Here is a 17538-nt window from a genome sequence, read left to right as displayed (position 1 = left end):
AAATTCTCTTTTAGAAGGATGTGTCTCACTGGAAAATATGTATGAAGTATTTCTGATTTGCTGCATCATTAACTATGTGACATATATCATTGAGATGTCTTTTGTAAAGCTCTTATTAACTCCTCCAGCCTCATCTTAGCATTTCTGTGGTCTGGTTAGGACTGTTCCCAGGTAGATGTTACTGCCAGAGTATCACGCAAGATGAAGGTCATACATAAAACTCTACCTTGATATAAAAGAGTTGCCAATCTGCTGGAATTTCCAAACAGACACGTCCAGAGTTTATAAAAGCAAACAGTATAGGTCAGATTCTCATACTTGGATTATTTCAGGTCAGACTGTGCCAGTGTGTATAAAAGTAGACAGCCCAGCTCAGATTTGGATTTCAGTGTGAATGCCATACAAGCAAATCCCTATGGGAGAAAGAGAAGAGTCATCTTCCAGCAGAGTTTATCAGTTTAGTTTTTCAGATATGGAAGACATGTCTTAAACAGGCAGTATATTTTTGTTGTATTAGATCTGTACATGGTATTTAATAAATTTACTTTTTTTTTTCCTACCGATGCTCTTTTAAGTCTATGCTCATTTTACTAGATTGCCACAAGGAAAACTTACTTACCTTTTAGTTCCTTTTGCTAAATCTGAAGTCTGGCTTATTGTTTGCATGTTTATTGTATCTCATGGACTAAATATTAAGTTCTGCAAATGGTAATGTAGGTTCTGAGGCACAACAGGAGAATGATGGGATTTTGCAAGCAAGGTCCTAGACTCCGAAATGCAGACTGCTGAGTTATATGCCTTCTGAAATGGAAAGATGCATTAAAAGTCTGCCTAATGTTTGTCTAGATATGCTACATTCTGCTTTTCATCAAATAAAGTAAATGTAGCTAAAGAACTCATTGTGTATAAAAACAACAAAATTGACCCAATATGCTTCTCTTTTCCCTTTGGCAGATCTTCCAACATCGATCTGGCCATCAATGGGGGTTTCCATTCATGCCTACAATGTTTTCCGTAGTACGGCATCTCAGTGAAGTGGAAGGCATATGACAATTTGGCTTTTTGGCTATGGCACGCCACCATGGCATCCCTCAATCAAAAGCACGGAGTGACATGCCTTTCTTGCACTGCCTGGCATGCAATGTGCAATATGTCAAAAAACATTGCTGCCCCTTCCATATTGTGTATTATCAGATTCCTTTCTGTTGTATTGTTTTCTTCCACAAGCTATTAAATATAGTGGAATATATTTTATATTTAGATTGGCCACAGGCATTGAGTAAATGCTTTTGCTTATTTAACAATGTGCTCATTGTGGGCACAATCTGTGCTCTGGTAAAGCCCATTGCATGAAATCACCCGTGGGAAATAGCCTTGAGCACGGTGGAACCTGGAAAGCTTAGCTGCAAGCAGGGGAATTCTTGAATTACATCCTGCTGGCGTATTTACTTCTGTGTGTCCCCTTACAGTCAGCCATTCCCAGCTGGCCCCTGGAGACTGCTGGAAACTGGCATGCTGAGGCAGAGCAGCACTTTGGTTGTTCTAGTTATGTCAAGGTATTGGCCAAGCCAGCCACGGCTGGCAGATTCCAAAGCTGCTCTAAGTCACTTTTCCATGCATCATTCTTCTGTATGTGCTTTGTGTGCCCTGGGTAAAGCCACGGCTCTCAGCCATTTTTCCAGGCTCTGCTTATTCCCGCTTTCTTTACTCAAAAAAAGTGTCTTTGATTTCAGGTAAGGTGTTTTAGTAAGTGAGATAAGCATGATTATGCCTTTTGTTTGTTTGGCAGAAGCAAACACTGCATGTGAGTTGCAAGTCCAACAGACAGTGTCCCATAGCTATAGCCCATTAATTAGTACTAGTCCCTCTGTTTTGATCTTTCAAATGAAGGTGGCAAATGTACAAAATCCTCTTTTGGATGAAAAGTACCTTACCGGTTAGGTATCCAACAGACCACTATGTTTTATTTATTCTGTCAAGCTTTTGAAGCAAACTGTTGTCACCAGGTGCCCAGCTGTGATCCTGTGATTGGGTGCCAGCTTCAGACAAGAGCGTGTCTGCAATTACCGTGTAGGCTAAAACCTCTCACTTTCGGTCTCATTTCATCCCACTGCATTTCTCCTCAGTTGCAGGAATACATGATGCATGTACCTGGTTGCTTTGCATGGGTGGTTTTATTATCATAACAGAGAAGCAGTTTAGCATGAAGACTGTTGGTTTATATCCACTGGGATCGGATTCTACTACTTTTTGATATTACATATTTACAGAGACAGCAGTGATAGGAAGCTGTCTGGCAGGCATCTTTCAAAGCTAAAACATCTGCTGCGTTCTTTAATGAAATCACTTTCCATGCTACGTCACTTGCTTTTTACTTAAGTCCTTGCGTTGTATGTGCTGTATTCTTGGACCATTCTAAAAGGACAGTCTGAGAGAAGCCAGATTTAGTATTTATTCAGCCTGCACTTCAACTAGCAATCACCAGTTGATGCTCAGATGAATTCTACCTGCAAGGACAAAATCAGAACGCTATGAACAAAAGCACAGCTTTCCTTCTGCAACTAAAATCACAGATAATGACTTTACTAACACCTTTTAGACCCAGCCATTAATGATGCTGCTGAAATCTGCCATTCGCTTTGGTCAGTTTGATTCAATTCCCCTGTTTTCCTCTTACCTTTCATTCCCTGACTTCTCAAACCTTATCTTTCTGGTGAAACAGATGTCAACTTGCTATGTCTTACAGTGCTGCCAGCTGAGTACTACTGCATGCAGATATGTTCCTGAGCGAGTGTGACCTGATTAAAGCATTCAGTAAGGAGGGCTGTATTGGATTCCCTGCTGTTTTGCAGTCTTCTTGCCTACTCAGAGGTAAACAACTTCAGCCAGGATTTTTTAAAGTGTGTGAGAGATGTAGGATGACTTTTATGAATGCCATCCTTAAAAATGTTGTACCTCAATTCCCCAGCTGAACAATGGATATAATATCATTTCTTTTCAGAAGATACTGTGAAGATGCTTTCATCAGTGGCACACTGCGGTACTGTCGGTGAAGGTACTGCAGCTGGGCTCACAGAAATCCTGAAGTTTTTCATGAATTATATAGGTTGATCTTGTTATGCTCTTGCCTTTGCTATTTCAGAGGGCTGTTGGCTTTCTAAACATGTCAGAGGTTTAGCAAATGGAAACAAATCACTGCAATGCAGCTGTGAATGCACTAGATAACACCGTTCTTAAGTGCGGCCTTTTCTTAGTTATAATGGTTTTTCATAACAGAAGTATTTACTTCCTGGAGAACGCAATGTTATGCAAGTTAGATGATAATGAATTTCTGAGCCAATATCAGAAGAAAATGATAAACATGAAGGTAGATCCTAAGGGATGCAAAAATAATTTTATTGTGATTATGTCTTAATGCAGATAAAGCTACTACATTTTCCTTTGGCTCTATCTTTGATGATGAAAGTGGCAGGAAAAGAATACCACCACCACAAAGTCAGTGAAACTCTGTGATATGACTCAGTGCCTGGGGCTGACTCCAAGTACCTACACTGTTAATCCTAGCATTTGTCGCTTACGCATAAGTCAGTGCCTAGAAGCCGCAATGTTCAGGAGCTGACAAAGAGCTGCTCCTCTGGGTTCAACAGGACCAGCTCACTGGAAAGCTAGAATTGAAGACTTTTGCTGTAGGCATTGGGCTTCTTGATAGAGAAGATTGTGTAAATTCTCACGTAGAGCAATGAATTGAAAGACTAGGGAAAGAACCGACTTGCACCTTTCTCTGTGTCATGTCCCTTACCTCCATCAATGGCTCCAATAAGCATTCCTTGTATATATGAAGTTGATTAAAAGTCTCTCTGAGCCTTCAATAAACAAGCCCGCTAAAGCTGTCTGTTTATGCAGACAGAAAATGAGCTGCTCCATTTAGAATTTCATGAGCTCACAAATGTTTCTCTCGAGGAAGATGAGGTAGAAACCATTTCAAAAGGATTAATGTCTAAGCTTTCTGAGTTAAAATTGCAACAGGTGTCAATTTTACATGCCTGTCCTTGCAACAAATGTGACATTATCCATTTGATCGATGACAGAGTAAAAGATTGTATTTTCTTTTGTTTCAGAGTTCTCTTTTGAAAGTGAAAAGATGTCATTTTCCATACCATTGTACCTAAATCACCTCCTGGTATTTTGTTAATTGAATTCTGCCTAAGGAAGATAGGAGGAACTAAATTTTTGAAGGACACTTTGATAATGAGCACATCTTTGTATCTTTAAAGATGGTAAGGGGAATGTCTCTTACGATATCGTGTAAGTTTCTAAGGTTTAGTGAGTTTCAATCTGACATATCTTCTCTATGTAAAGATACAACTCTACATAAATCTTCTCAAATGCACATTCCAAAGTGAGAGATCTTGTCCTACCTTTCTCTCAAAGGGCATGTCTACTTAGGATTAACCTCAGAGCAAGAAGAATTTCCTAAACAAGTTCAAGGAAATCATTGTAGTTACCCTAAACAAAGTCCATATTTAGTTATTTATTAGCCTAGCTATATAAGCAAGCTAGAGGGGAACCTTTATCTTCCAGCTGGTTTTGGAACATGAAATATGACCAAATCAATCTTAGGCTCTGTATATTGCAGCTTCTCAACTTTTTCCCTGTACCTCACCAATAGAAAGGATTTACAGCCTCTCCATGCTACTTCCAGCGCTGATGGGTACAAGGAGCATTTGAGCAAGTTCACTGCAACTATGTCGGAAATCTCCATGGTTCGCAACGTTTCTTGGCTGACTCGCAAATATTTAGTTTGGGATATTATTTAGCTTGAGGTACATAGTTTGAGGTAGTATTTATTAGCTCAAGGTAGATACAGTTGCAGCAGTGGTAACACAGACTGACAAATCCAAAGGAGACTGCAGCGAAGCTGGCATTTGAAAGAAAAGCTTTGTGTATTCAACGTAGATGTAGAGACAAAGCCAAGTAACACAACCATACCGATCACTACTAACTCTCCATCATCTGAAAAACAGCTGTTGTCCTAACCGAAACATCGACTGCTAAGTTGCCTAACATGAAAAACTCATTTGGTGTAAAGCTCCCTGCACAAAGGAGAATCGACTGGACAATGTCAAACCCGAATGTGACGGAATAGCCAGGAATGACCTCATTTGGGGCTGGCAGAGGCTAGCTTTGCATAACAGCATGGTTTTGCAGGCTATGAGATATCCTTTCAGGCAAATACAGTGTCTTTTGGAACTGTTAAATGGGAGTATTTGTGAGAACAGTGAAGCCACAGCTCTGAAGCCAGCCCACCCTGGGAGCTCGCCCAAAACCATCCGGGCGGACTTCACGCCTGCAACACTGCCTGCGAACAGGGGAAAACCGTGCAGCCTGGGCCGGGCTGGGCTATTGCGTTCCCTTCTGGCTGGCTCCCCGTGCTTGTGCAGCAGGTTAGCGCTCCACGCAGCCGCTCCTCCGCCCGGGCCTGGCTCCACGGCCCTCCATGGGGGCTGCGGGGCGCTCCCGCCGTTTCTGCCTCAGGTTCAGCACCAGCACCCGCCCGCCCGCTCTCCTCGGGCCCTCGGGGCGGCGCAGCCCCCCTTCCCACTCCCGCGGCAGGGCGGGCTGAGGCGCGCTCTGCGGGAGGCAGCTGGAGGGCGCCGCTGGGTCCCGCCGGCATCCCTCTGCCTCGTCCGGGGGGGAGAAAATGGCTCTACCCGCCCCGCTGCTCCCCACCGCCCCCCACCCCCGACCGCCTCGCAGCCTCCCGCCGCCGCCCTCCCCCTGCCCACCCCTCAGGGGAGGACGCGAAGCCGCGGCTGTCTATAAAAAGCCCCCCGGGGCGGGAGGGAAGGAGGGAGGGAGGGAGGGAGGAGGCCACCGCGCCGCCGGAGCCGCCGCAGAGGGTGAGGGACGGGGCGCGGACAGCGGCACCATGGCCCAGTCCGTGTGGGGCTACGACAGCGACAACGGTGAGTGGGGGCGCGGGGCCGCCGGGCCGGCCGGGGAGGAGCTGGAGGGACATTTCCTTGCCTTTCTCCCCAGGACCCGAGCGCTGGCATGAAAACTACCCCATGGCCAAGGGAGACAAGCAGTCGCCCATTGAGATCAACAGCAAAGAGGTGCAGCACGACGCTTCTCTCGCCCCTTGGCACGCCAGTTACGATCCCGGGGCAGCGAAAACCATCCTGAACAATGGGCGCACCTGCAGAGTTGTCTTCGATGACACTTTTGATCGATCAGGTTGGTTTTTGGTTCAGCTTTTGGGAGCTGTTAGGAATTGAGGTTTGCAAAGCGCTGGGAATCGGAACGCATCCTGCGGTACCTGGCCTATGCAGGCTGGCAGAGAAAAGTCATTTGGGTACATAAAAAAGTGCTCCCAGAGTTTATTCTGGTGGATCCAGCCATGTTTAGGTCCATAGGTGGGACAGGCAGGCTGTAGCTGTAGGGGCACCCCTGAAATACAGGCTCAGCTGGAAGGTGGACTTCTCTTCCCCAAGTCACCTCCTTCAGTGTGGACACCGCTTCCTCAGGTTTTGTGTAAGGGGAGAGAGTGTCACCCAGGGGGTTTTAGTGCACGCTCTGAGGCACTTCATAAATGCAAAACTCGTGTGTTTCCACCAACTGTGATCTTGATTTCTTCTCTTTGTATGGGAAGTCTTAAGAGCCTCCACAGCCTGAAAAGGCTATGAAAATAGCATTTCTGGAAATAGCATTTCATAGCTTCTGGAAAGCTATGAAATGGCTTTGTTATTTAATTGAGAGAGAGCAGTCTCTAATCTCCGAGTTAGATTGTTCAAAACTTGATTCCAGAGCTATATCAGTGCATAGCTCTGAATGCAGACAGGCAACAACAGTCAAAATGAATAATAAATTCACAATACCGTATAATGCAAAGACATCTCAAGAGCATGCAATATTGATCAGTCCTTTATCAAGAAGGAAAGCAATCTAATTAATGGAAAACAGAGTTACTTTCCATTGTATTTTTCTGCATCTGCTTTGATGCCATTCGTATTGGAATTCTGCTCATAGTAAGCTATATAATTAATGAAATATATCTGCAGTACACTGAAAGATCACTATCTCTCTTGTTTATCTTGATGAGCTCATTGTTTCCTTGGACTCCTTTATTTACCATTACAGCTACCCATTATTGTTCCACATCTTGCAGACAGAATCTAAGCTATTTAGGGCAGGGAACCATCTCTTTGTTATGTGTTTGTATGGTGCTTTAGTATTTATTACCACAGTTTCTACACAGTGGCCTCAGACAAACCATAAATTGCACTTTATAATATGGAATGCTCTTCCACAAGTACTGCATAAAATCAATGCCATGACTCAAAGCACGGGAAGTAAATTGATTACGAACTTTTTCACATGGTGGTTCTGCTCTGTCTTTGCAGCTTCCTAAAGGCTGAAATGTTTAGACAGAGGCTGCTCAAGAATGTGTCTGCCCAGGGAAGTCTATTGGAGAAAGACCCTGATTTGGCCAAGCAGAGCACAGCCCTTCCTCTGAATCATCTTCCCTCAGTTCCCTCCTTGCCTCTACCCTCCCCATCATCTCTGTTGTTCCTCTGGACACCCAGTGTGTACATTCACGCCCTGCTCCTGTTACTAACTTTCTGCAGGCTGCTGGACAGTATCACAGAATCACTAAGGTTGGAAAAGACCTGTAAGATCATTAAGTCCAACCATCAACCCAACAGTAGTTTAGGGCTCAAGCCTTTCATAAGGATGTGGCTGATTGGAATCAAATACAATGTTTGACAGCTCTGAAAAACCACATGAGGAAGCATTTCATAAACATTGCCTTCATTTGTTGGCTTCTGTGGTGGGAGCAGCTGAGTGTAAGTAGTAGTCACAGATCCGATTTTAACTGGAAAAAGAAATCTAGCTTGAAGTTAGCCTTTTTCTGATCTAATCACATGGAAAATTTTGAATGCTGAAAAGATTTATTTTTATGCTAGGGAGATCTGCATACCATTAGGAAGTGCTGTTTCCAAGTGTTTCACAGTATTTGAGCTCTGGAAAGGGCCACTTGTAAGAAACGACCACTAAATGAGTTTCCAACTCTGATATTGATTTAGCTTGTAAATGTAGGTAGATCACATAAATTCAGCTCCTGAAAGTTCCTGCCTACCATTGATTCCAGTCTGCAAAGGCAAGCAAATACTTGTGAGGATTTGGGCCTTAGAGTCTATGCATTATTTTTCCTACATTCAAAAGTGAAACAACAACAACAGCAACAACCACAACTATTATTATTATGTTACGTATTATATTTTCCATTAAAGGCTTCTAACACAGTGCTTTGTTTCTGCCCCCCCCCCCCCCCAAATGGCTGTGACACCTACCAACTACAAAGAGAAACTGCAAAGTTAAACCTCTTACTCTGTGTAGGTATTCCAACAGATATGATATCAAGAATTAATTTGAGACCATTGAGCACAAGAGGATTTAAATATTATTTCAATGTTAACTTTGAACTTCAAAGCTGTCAAACTTGGATGCTATTTAAACAAGGTCTTCTGGCACTGCAGTTGTGAACTACATTATCAGCTTTCTGTGTAAGGAAACATGTCTCATTCCTACCTTAGGTGATGAATGAAAAATATATTTGAGAGCTTATCCTCTAAGCAGTCCCTGCTCAAAAGAATCCCCAAACTGAAAGAGCAGGTGCGATGTTTTGAAAGTCAGAGTTGATGTAAACTGTCAGAGTGATGCATGGTCAGCATTATTTGGCTAAGAACAGCAGAAATAATAGCTTCTTAATTTGCTTCACTGGTGGCAATGTTAAATGTGGACTATAGCTTTTGCTTTCTCAAGAACACTTTTCTAACTCATTTGACCTAAACTTTCTTCTCTTCCCTCACTTTCAAGAAATAGATCCTTTTCTTTTTTTTAGAAGCAGCAAACTATGCTGTAACCATTGTTTAGTTGTCTGAGCTGTATACGGTACGCCAGTCATGGACTAGAGGTACGCTTCAAAGCACCTTTGGGTTAATTTCACAGTCTTATCCCCAACCATTTCACAACATACCATTTCTTGACCAGAATCAGTAGTGAATACCTTCCTTCTCTATCCACATCAGGAACTATAGTGTGTCCACTTTCCAAGAGAAAGGGGCTTGTTGGGCTTCTGGGGTTTGATTCTGTGCTTGACTCACAGCAGCTTCCACAGTTTTTGCATCAAACAGGACTCTTCCTGAGTGATAACAGAATTCAGCCCCAATCTTGTAAACTGGTGAGTGTTGTGACCCCCACAGCAATTAGCTGGATTTACAAGAGGTGCTCCACACTTTCAAAGTAAGGGTCCCTGTTCAGTAAATGTGTATGTCAGTGTTTTGTAGGCTAGTGTTGATGTAGATTATCAATTGCAGTGCTGAGAGGTGGGCCACTCACAGGAGCCTACAGGCTGCGTCAGCTTCACTTGCACTGGGGTTCCTCTGATGACCATGGCTCTGAGCATGTTATAGATGGGGTGAAGTATGCAGCAGAGGTAGGACTTATTTTTAATAGTGGTATTCAGTACTAACTGGAATTTGACTGATTGTGCATCTGAACAGATTAACCATTCTCCCTTTTGCAAGTATTTAGCTATGGATTTTTCTCTAAAATCTGTCTATGAAACTTGTGAAGATTCATCGGTGTGCAGTGGGATAAGTTGCATCTGCCAACAAATGCATCTTTGCAAGTATATACTGACATGGAATTTGCTTCTTCAAGCAAGAGGTTTTGCTGGTATTTTAGAATGTTTTAAAAATATTTGAGACAAAGTGATCTGTTATTTCCAAATAGGAAGATCTGTTTTCTGCTGATGTTTTTTGGCTTTTAGCCATTTCTGGTGTAGCTTAAATTACTAAGTTAGTTTCAGAAAGCAAAACTCATTAATAGAAAAACTCACTAAAAGCACATTTGATAAACTGACATTCAAAATTAGATCCACCTTAAAACTGATTCAGAGTGGTAGAGTATCTTCTAGTTTCTGAACATCTGTGCTTTAAAATCTCTGTGTTTATTTTTGGGAACTGTGGAAAACAGATGTTTTGGGCTTTTTTGTAGTGTAAACTCCTGCACTATTGCTGTCCAAATTTGCTAAAATTAATGGCTGCTATGAAGACTTCTTCAGGTAATAAATATGTGAATTCACTATTGATGCTAGTGAATTAATAGCAAATATTACCTCCTTCCTCCATCTTATTTGAGAATAGGCTCAAAATGTATGCCTACACCCACAAAAAGTCTGCAGTAGTGTTTTCCTGCCTTCCACCTATACCCTCAAGGTGCAGAGCTTACAGGGGCTTTGCCCACCTATCATAGGAGAAAATTTGGGCATATTTTGCAGGGTCAGTGTGCACAAACATTGCAGAGATGACTGTGGGAGATCGTTTGGTGGTTTTTTTCCCATTCCTTAGCCACAGCCAAACTGTGTTAGTGTTCTACTTTCTGTGGCCAACTAAACAGACAAATTCTGCTTCCTCAACCTATTTCTTGGTTAGTTCAAGCACAGACTTTTTCCTTTGCTTTTGTTTGCAGTACTCAAATATTTGTTGACAGGAGAAGAAAGCCTGGAATGTATGAAATTTTGCTAGAATGCAACCAAAGATATATGGCTGCTCCACCTTCATCCTTACCACTGATACCTTTATGCTCAAGAGAAAAGAAACAGAGAACAACACATGAATTTCTATTCAGGGAAAATTATTTTGTTGTTATTTTAAATAATTGTTACTGTGACAAAAACTTGCATTCAAAATATGCACCAGACTCCTATTTTTTTTGTATGGCGCTATGTTCCAGACACTACTTATTTTGAGATTCCACACTGCTGGTTGCAGCATTTGTAGCTATATGCAGGAGCCAGAGATTTTCTGGAAGGAGATGTAAAAACTTGAAATATACCCTGAAAATACAGCATTGTTGAAAGTAGAAATGAGAAAGAAATGTCAGGTTACTATCTCCACTTCTTTCCAGTACAATGTGCTGAGAGTAGTAAGATATACAAAACAATAACATATGCACTGCATACGATCCACTGTAAATCCTTGAGCTGTTATCTGCATAACATGATGGTCTAAAACTCTACCTGAGATGAAGTGCGTGTCACTAGGTGTTTTATGCACTGCATGCCTGCATGTCACGTGCTTGGTTAAATTGTTTATAGTTGAATTGTCTGATTAATTTTTAAAGGTATTGTGTGGTAAACTCAATTTTTCTTCTTTTATGCTTCAATTAAATGCAAAGTGATATTTATAGAAAGTGTGAGTGCATGGAAGCATGGGAATGGGAATAGGAAATATTTATGTATAGTTTTCTTCTTCATGCCAATTCCTTTACTTACTGTGTACTGGAAACTTTTCTTAATTTAATGTAAAAGGTTGTAAGATTGTGCTGTTGACAATTCCTTGCTCTTATAACTGAGGTTCCATTGATTTTTAGTTACATATGGTGCACTGGAATCCAAAACATGGTAATTTTGCTGGAGCTTTGAAACAACCTGATGGTGTGGCTGTTGTGGGCATTTTTCTGAAAGTAAGTGGCAAATATTCAGTCTTTATGTATTTTTCCTCTTTCTCTAGTGCCAGGGGAAAAGTTCCCATCTTTTTTCCCTGCACTGTATCATTTTACAGGAAAACATGCAAAGTGATGAACAGACTGAAGTCACATTTGTCCTTGGGCTCTCCAGGTTCCATGCACTAACCCGTTCATAGCCGACTTCTGACACCATTCATGACACCAGTGGCACATATCACGGGTGGTATTGAACAAGACACACAGGACTTCAAGCCTGGGACACTTGCTAACTTTGTCCCTGATAGCTGACCAGCTCTGTGCTGTGATGTGTGCTGAGTGAGGAGGACAGTCTGCCTAGGAAGAGTGTTTCCTCCTGTCCTTTTTCTGCTAGCAGGTATTGTATCTACCTGTCAGCAAGGTTATGTTGACTGATTCCCATCCTTCATCTCTTGCTGATCCCCGCACAAGCTGGGAATCAAAAGGAGATCAACAAACCTGCTCCGAAAAGACCAAGTACTTGAAAGAGTTGATGGTAAAAGAAGTTCACTGAACATTTTAACCTTGAAATACAGCAGCTTCACAACAAAATAATACTGTACCGGTATTTGCCAATTGATTTTTTTATAAACTTAACAGAAAGAAAGCAATCCTACTATCAAATCTGCCTGTGGTCTAGGACACTGAGAAACACTAACAGGCAGACAATCTAATAGTGATATATTATGCAAACTTCAGCTATGTGGCTGCCATTTTACCTGCAGGTGGGCATTTCAGCTTGAACACAGTGCCAAAGTTCTCCTTTTATTGTTTTATCTCTAGTAAGCTGCATGCATACAAGCAATAGCAAGTGGATGTAATTAATTTTGCCACAGTGTCCCTGGACAGGCTAGATCCAGTGCCATTTTAATGCTGTTATACTGTGAGTCAGCCTGACCTTTTTCTAGTTTAAACTGAAAGTGACAGAAGGTCAAAGCCTGTCCAGGTTCTCCCCTATGACTATGTCCTTCAGTAATTCTTCCTTTGTCATTTCTTTTGGTCCATTTTAGGCTAAAGCTTTATGTTGTAAAACACAACTTACACTATGTAACATTATGTTCCTATTAACTATGCTAAGGTCAGCTAAAAGGTCTAGAAAAGAAAGTAGTATCACTATACCTTCTCTGGTCTTTCCTTGTTTCCTTTTTGCTTGTCAGCGTAGGAGCTGTTGTTTTGCTCTGGGTTTGTCATATTCCATGACTGGGTTTTTGCGTATTGCTAAAACAGAGATTGAACTATCTCCTGAAGAATTCAATTTAATCTATTTTGGAACAAGACATGGCAATAACAGCATGTCTTATGCAGACTGTCTTTACTCTTTTGGGATGCAGAGCCGTGTCAAAGCTTTTGGAGGTACTGACCATCATGAACACAAGCAATAAAGTGACCCCATAGCTTGAGGAAGTCATGACATGAATCTCATCATGTGTCTTACATCAAGTCTGATCTGACTGTATACGTGCTGCAGAATGTTTGAAGTGTCTGAAGGAACTGCAGCTGTTCAGACTATCAACACTTTGCTGAGTGCTCATACGTCTCACAGTGGTTGTGGGTTGCTTTCAAACCAGGAGCCAAGGGCTAGGCTGGTAGTTGACACTGTCTGAGTGAGCAGTTTATTCCTCAGACAGTGGGAGATACCTTGTAGAGTCTTTCAACAACTTTTTTAATTGCAAAGCCAGTTACTTGAGTCTCCTATTCCGGATGTTATTTTAACATTCATAATTTTGTGTCAGTCTGTACTAGATGCTCTGAGAGTACTGCTGCCTAACTTGACAGATGGGATACACTGAATTTCATTCGAATACTGTGGAACACAATGAAAAAATATAGTACTTGTGCTTTTCATTACAGGTTGGAAAAACTCCCAAACCAGAGATGAAGAGAATTCTTGAAGAAATTGATAACATTAAGACCAAGGTATCGAAACAATTTTTGTGATATGATGTAGTTGAAAAGCAGCAGAAGCAGAAATCAGAAGTTCAGATTCACTCTTTTTGGCATCATTCTGATACCTAACAGTAGCACCAGAGGTGATGCATTGGACTGTGGGGCAAAATACATTGCACTGTGGGGCAAGACACTTTCTTTTACTTAAGTAAACATATAACTCCTCACTTCTGTAGGTATTCTTGTTGTAGAGGATTTGGTATCAATCCTTGCCTGCACGATTGATAGTCTTATTGATGCTGCTCTGTAAAAATACGCTAGTATGCAAATATCAAGAAGAAATGAAAAACTTTTTGAATTTGAGGACAGCAGTGGCCAAAACAAATGCATATAACTGAATCAGAATTTAGTTAGCCTGAAATGAAAAGAAACTAGTAGGAATGATAGAGTAAGGTCCCAGTCAGTGTAAGAGAGATTAAAAACTTTATTAGTTTTAAGATGGAACTGAATCAATTTACAAAAGGGATTCACAGTACAGTTTCTGCACCAGTCCTGGGTTCTGTCTTCCTATGATACTAGCACAAATAGCATTGCAAACCTACTCTAAACTGTTTTTCAGTTTAATTAATGATCTAAGGACCAAAGTCTATACCTATTGCATAGATACAAATGCAAAAGAGAGTTCTTTGCAGAGAATTGTGATAGTTATTTAACATTATTATTCAACATAAACCTAACCTCTAGGTATACTTTAGCAATTCTACTTCATGATTTTGATAATTCCAGAATACAAAAATGTAACAATGAATTTGCTTTGGTCCAGTGCAATTTAGTTTGTAATTTATTTTAATTTATTAATGGAATCAAAATGTCAGTTATTGTTAACTGCAGGGCAAATGCTTGACAGGAAGAAAAGGAGATTGATCTTTTGCATGAATCTTTATATTTAATTACTCCCTTTATAATAACATAGATACTTGATGTATTTTAAGATGCAGATCCCTAGAGTTACTGCAGAGAATTATTTTCTGTTTCTCTAAGGGGAAAGAGGCTCCTTTTCAGCACTTCGATCCTTCAATTCTTTTCCCCAAATCTCGGGACTACTGGACCTACCATGGTTCATTCACTACACCACCCTGTGAGGAGTGCATCACTTGGATTCTCTTGAGGGAGCCGATTGAAGTCAGCTCAGACCAGGTAAACTCCAGCTAGTCCTGCTACTCCTTTACCAGTTCTCAACAGTGTCTCAGTATGTCAGTGTGATGATTTGCAAGCCCTATGTTACCTTGCCTTTTTTGATAAGGAAAGCTTTAACTGAGGACTGTGAGAAATTGCCTGCAGAGGGGACTGTTGAGATGGACTGTAAAACTGACCTTGAGAATCAGGCTGTCTTCCTAGACACCTCCTGGAATAGTTTTATCAGGAGTGTTCTTGGGATCTTGAAAACCTGCATAGGCAGAAGTGCCCCTGAGCCACAAAATTCAGCCATCACAGCAGCCTCAGTTCATTCTCTGTGCTTCTGCATTAAGTGTCAAGTGAGACTAGCATTTAGCTGGTTTCCTAATTTAAGAAATGCTTAAACTGGGTCCAGATCTTGACTTCCTAAAAGCTGTCAGTGAGAAGGATCAAACTAGCTAGAACCTGCAAACCTGAATGCTAATACAAATTAATGTACTAATTGTATTCATATAGCTCAAATGTGCGTTTACACAGGAAAAAGAATAGAGACCCAGTCTGGGTAATGTGACATTTTTAGTTCTTGCATTAAAACTTTTGGTTATTTATACTATTTTCTCCTTCAGCAGTACAAGTCAGGGTATAGCCTTTTTACTGATTTGGCTGTTTTCAGAACAGATTTATTTTGCATTCTGATGAAAGGGTAACAATTAACAAAGCAACACTGGATTTAAACTAATTTGGAGAACAACAGCTAAGTGCTGAATTCATGATTGAATGTAATAATCCAGTCGGCATACATTTCTCTGCCTTACAGAACAAAATATGAACTTCTGCAGACCAGCTTTTTCTATCAGACTACCTTGCATAGACTTAGATGTGCATCCTCTTTCATGGCTAGACGTATTTTCACAAATGATTTGACTGCAGTCCAGCTCCAACAGGTCAAAGGAGGCCCCTACTCTTCTTCCACATTGTGAGTGTGGGTCAGGGAAAAATCTAAAAGAAGCCCAGGCAAGGGTCAGATGATGCACTGTTCTGTGGATGAAGAGTGTAAAGATCCACAGAAACAGTGCTAGCTGTTGGGCTGCAGTGATCTCTACCAATAATCTCTACCAGTATGCTTTTCATTATATAAGAAAATAACTTTTCTGTCTCAGAGTTTGTTCTAGGCATCAAGGTCCACACTGCTTCCAGGTGAATTCACATGGACATTGTAATTTTTCTTCCTTGCAGATGGCGAAGCTCCGTAGCCTTTCCAAGAATGGTGAGAATGAACCTGTGAACCCACTGGTTGATAACTGGCGCCCACCTCAGCCTGTGAAGGGCAGGGTAGTGAAAGCCTCGTTCAAGTGAAGTCTCAAGTCTCAAGTCTCACTCTGCTGCACCTGAGTGAGAAAATACCTGCATCCCAAAGTGTAGTTAGTTTTTGCTGTCTACTGCTTTTCCTCTGGATCCAGATCTGTGTTTCTCAGCTTGAAATTCTGAGTGGTAAAACTGAATATGATTTTGAACGCAGAAAAAATACTGTATGCAAATACTAACCTTAATAAGGAAATGTGAGATATATGTGATTCTTGATCACAAATGCCTCAGCATTTGTGATAGTGTCACTTCTCTGACATGTGGTCTTGGAAGAAAAATGGGCTGAGTTTCAATATTTAAAATTAATTTCAAAGGAAATGTAGTAAAGGCAAAAAAATGAACCAGCAGTTCAGGAAAGCAGAAATAACAGTGGGTCAACAGTACACGAACAGGAGGTAAAATGCCTGCTCCTATAGCATCTCTAGTAGTGATCTTCCTCAGATAGCCCACCTCCAGTGCAAACATCCAAAGAATAAGTTCCTCTTTAACATAGCAGATTTTTCCTTCCCTCTCTTGTTCATAGTTTGTTATCCAAGATTAGATTAGTATTCTGGGGATACAATCAAGCATACTCAGCTTCTGTGTGTGAAGAAGAAAAGATACTTTGCTGTGATTTCAGCATTTGCTGTCTTTGCCATGTCCTGCTGCTGCCCATTGATCTTTTATTCTTTCACTGCTGTTGTTACTTCACCCATCTAGCTGTAGAGTGCTGCTGGTATCATGTTGCCTTGTATTTAGCATAGTAGCTTTAGTATTGCTGAGGGGGAAGAGCCTTTCTTCTGCTACTCTGACTATGTTACCTCCCAGGATGATGGATTTTTAGTTTTGATGCTCTGCCTGTTTTTTTATTAATGATTTCACCTATTAGGGATTTTGTTGCATATGGAGAGGGTCTTTGTGGATGACTCATATGTGTCATATGTCTTCCCCACTACTGAAAAATCCAGGTTAAGTCACATAAGTGTTTATTTATTGTGACTCTGTGTAGTTAGAGACTCTAAGTGGAGTCTGTTTAGCTCTCTTACTTTCTGGGGAGACATATCAACTCGCACGTATGATCTGAGCAAGGAATCACTGGCAGGCAGAAACTTCTAAATCATTTTCCCCTGTCCTTCATCATGTAAACTTTATCATTTCAGCATGCTTCCTAAACAGCATAACACAAGTACCATCTAGGCTGAACCCACATGCAGACTATGTGAGTAAAGATCTACTACATTACATTTACCATCAGGGTGATTATTCAGGATTGTACATACAGGAGATTGGGTGGTCAAAGGTGGTGTGTAAAGTCTCCTGCAAATGAAGCTGCTTCTGGATTCTCTGTATTCCTCTAACTCAGTAGGTGGCAGGGGGCGTTCTTCTGGAGATGTTGCCACAAATGTGTTCACGGCAACATTTATAAGGGATATGTCAAAGTCTGAAAAAAGCAGGGTTACAAATGGCTAGAATATGCATTTCCCAGTTCTCCATCACTATTTCACTTTTCACCTTTACTAGAAAAATTGTGCTCCAACAGGGACATAATGAATGGGCAACATTGGACAAATTCTCTGTTAT

The 17538-nt window shown here is 41.3% G+C and overlaps 1 protein-coding gene across 2 annotated transcripts; it reads left to right on the top strand.

The window, feature by feature from the left end:
- Window positions 1-5929: 5929 nt before the first annotated feature.
- Window positions 5930-15969, top strand: LOC104260887 (carbonic anhydrase 3). 2 transcript variants are annotated; one of them, XM_059815373.1, is made up of 7 exons: window positions 5930-5966; window positions 6040-6237; window positions 9381-9499; window positions 11440-11532; window positions 13402-13467; window positions 14479-14634; window positions 15850-15969. In XM_059815373.1, the coding sequence occupies exons 1-7, from the start codon at window positions 5930-5932 to the stop codon at window positions 15967-15969; spliced, it is 789 nt and encodes a 262-aa protein (XP_059671356.1). The 2 variants fall into 2 exon arrangements, with proteins under 2 accessions (XP_059671356.1, XP_059671357.1); XM_059815374.1 differs by having other exon boundaries at window positions 11440-11558; window positions 13434-13467.
- Window positions 15970-17538: the final 1569 nt, after the last annotated feature.

The sequence above is a fragment of the Gavia stellata genome, chromosome 3, assembly GCF_030936135.1.
Source record: "Gavia stellata isolate bGavSte3 chromosome 3, bGavSte3.hap2, whole genome shotgun sequence".
NCBI classification, from domain to species: Eukaryota; Metazoa; Chordata; class Aves; order Gaviiformes; family Gaviidae; genus Gavia; species Gavia stellata.
The sequence above is the reverse complement of the archived record's forward strand: the minus strand, read 5'-3'. Positions and strand labels throughout refer to the sequence as shown.

Bases quoted from the DNA above. Each gene is read 5' to 3' on its own strand.
- LOC104260887 (XM_059815373.1), top strand. From the start codon at position 5,930: ATGGCCCAGTCCGTGTGGGGCTACGACAGCGACAACG. The intron at 5,967-6,039 runs GTGAGTGGGGGC...CTTTCTCCCCAG, and splicing joins GGGCTACGACAGCGACAACG to GACCCGAGCGCTGGCATGAA. The intron at 11,533-13,401 runs GTAAGTGGCAAA...TTTTCATTACAG, and splicing joins TTGTGGGCATTTTTCTGAAA to GTTGGAAAAACTCCCAAACC.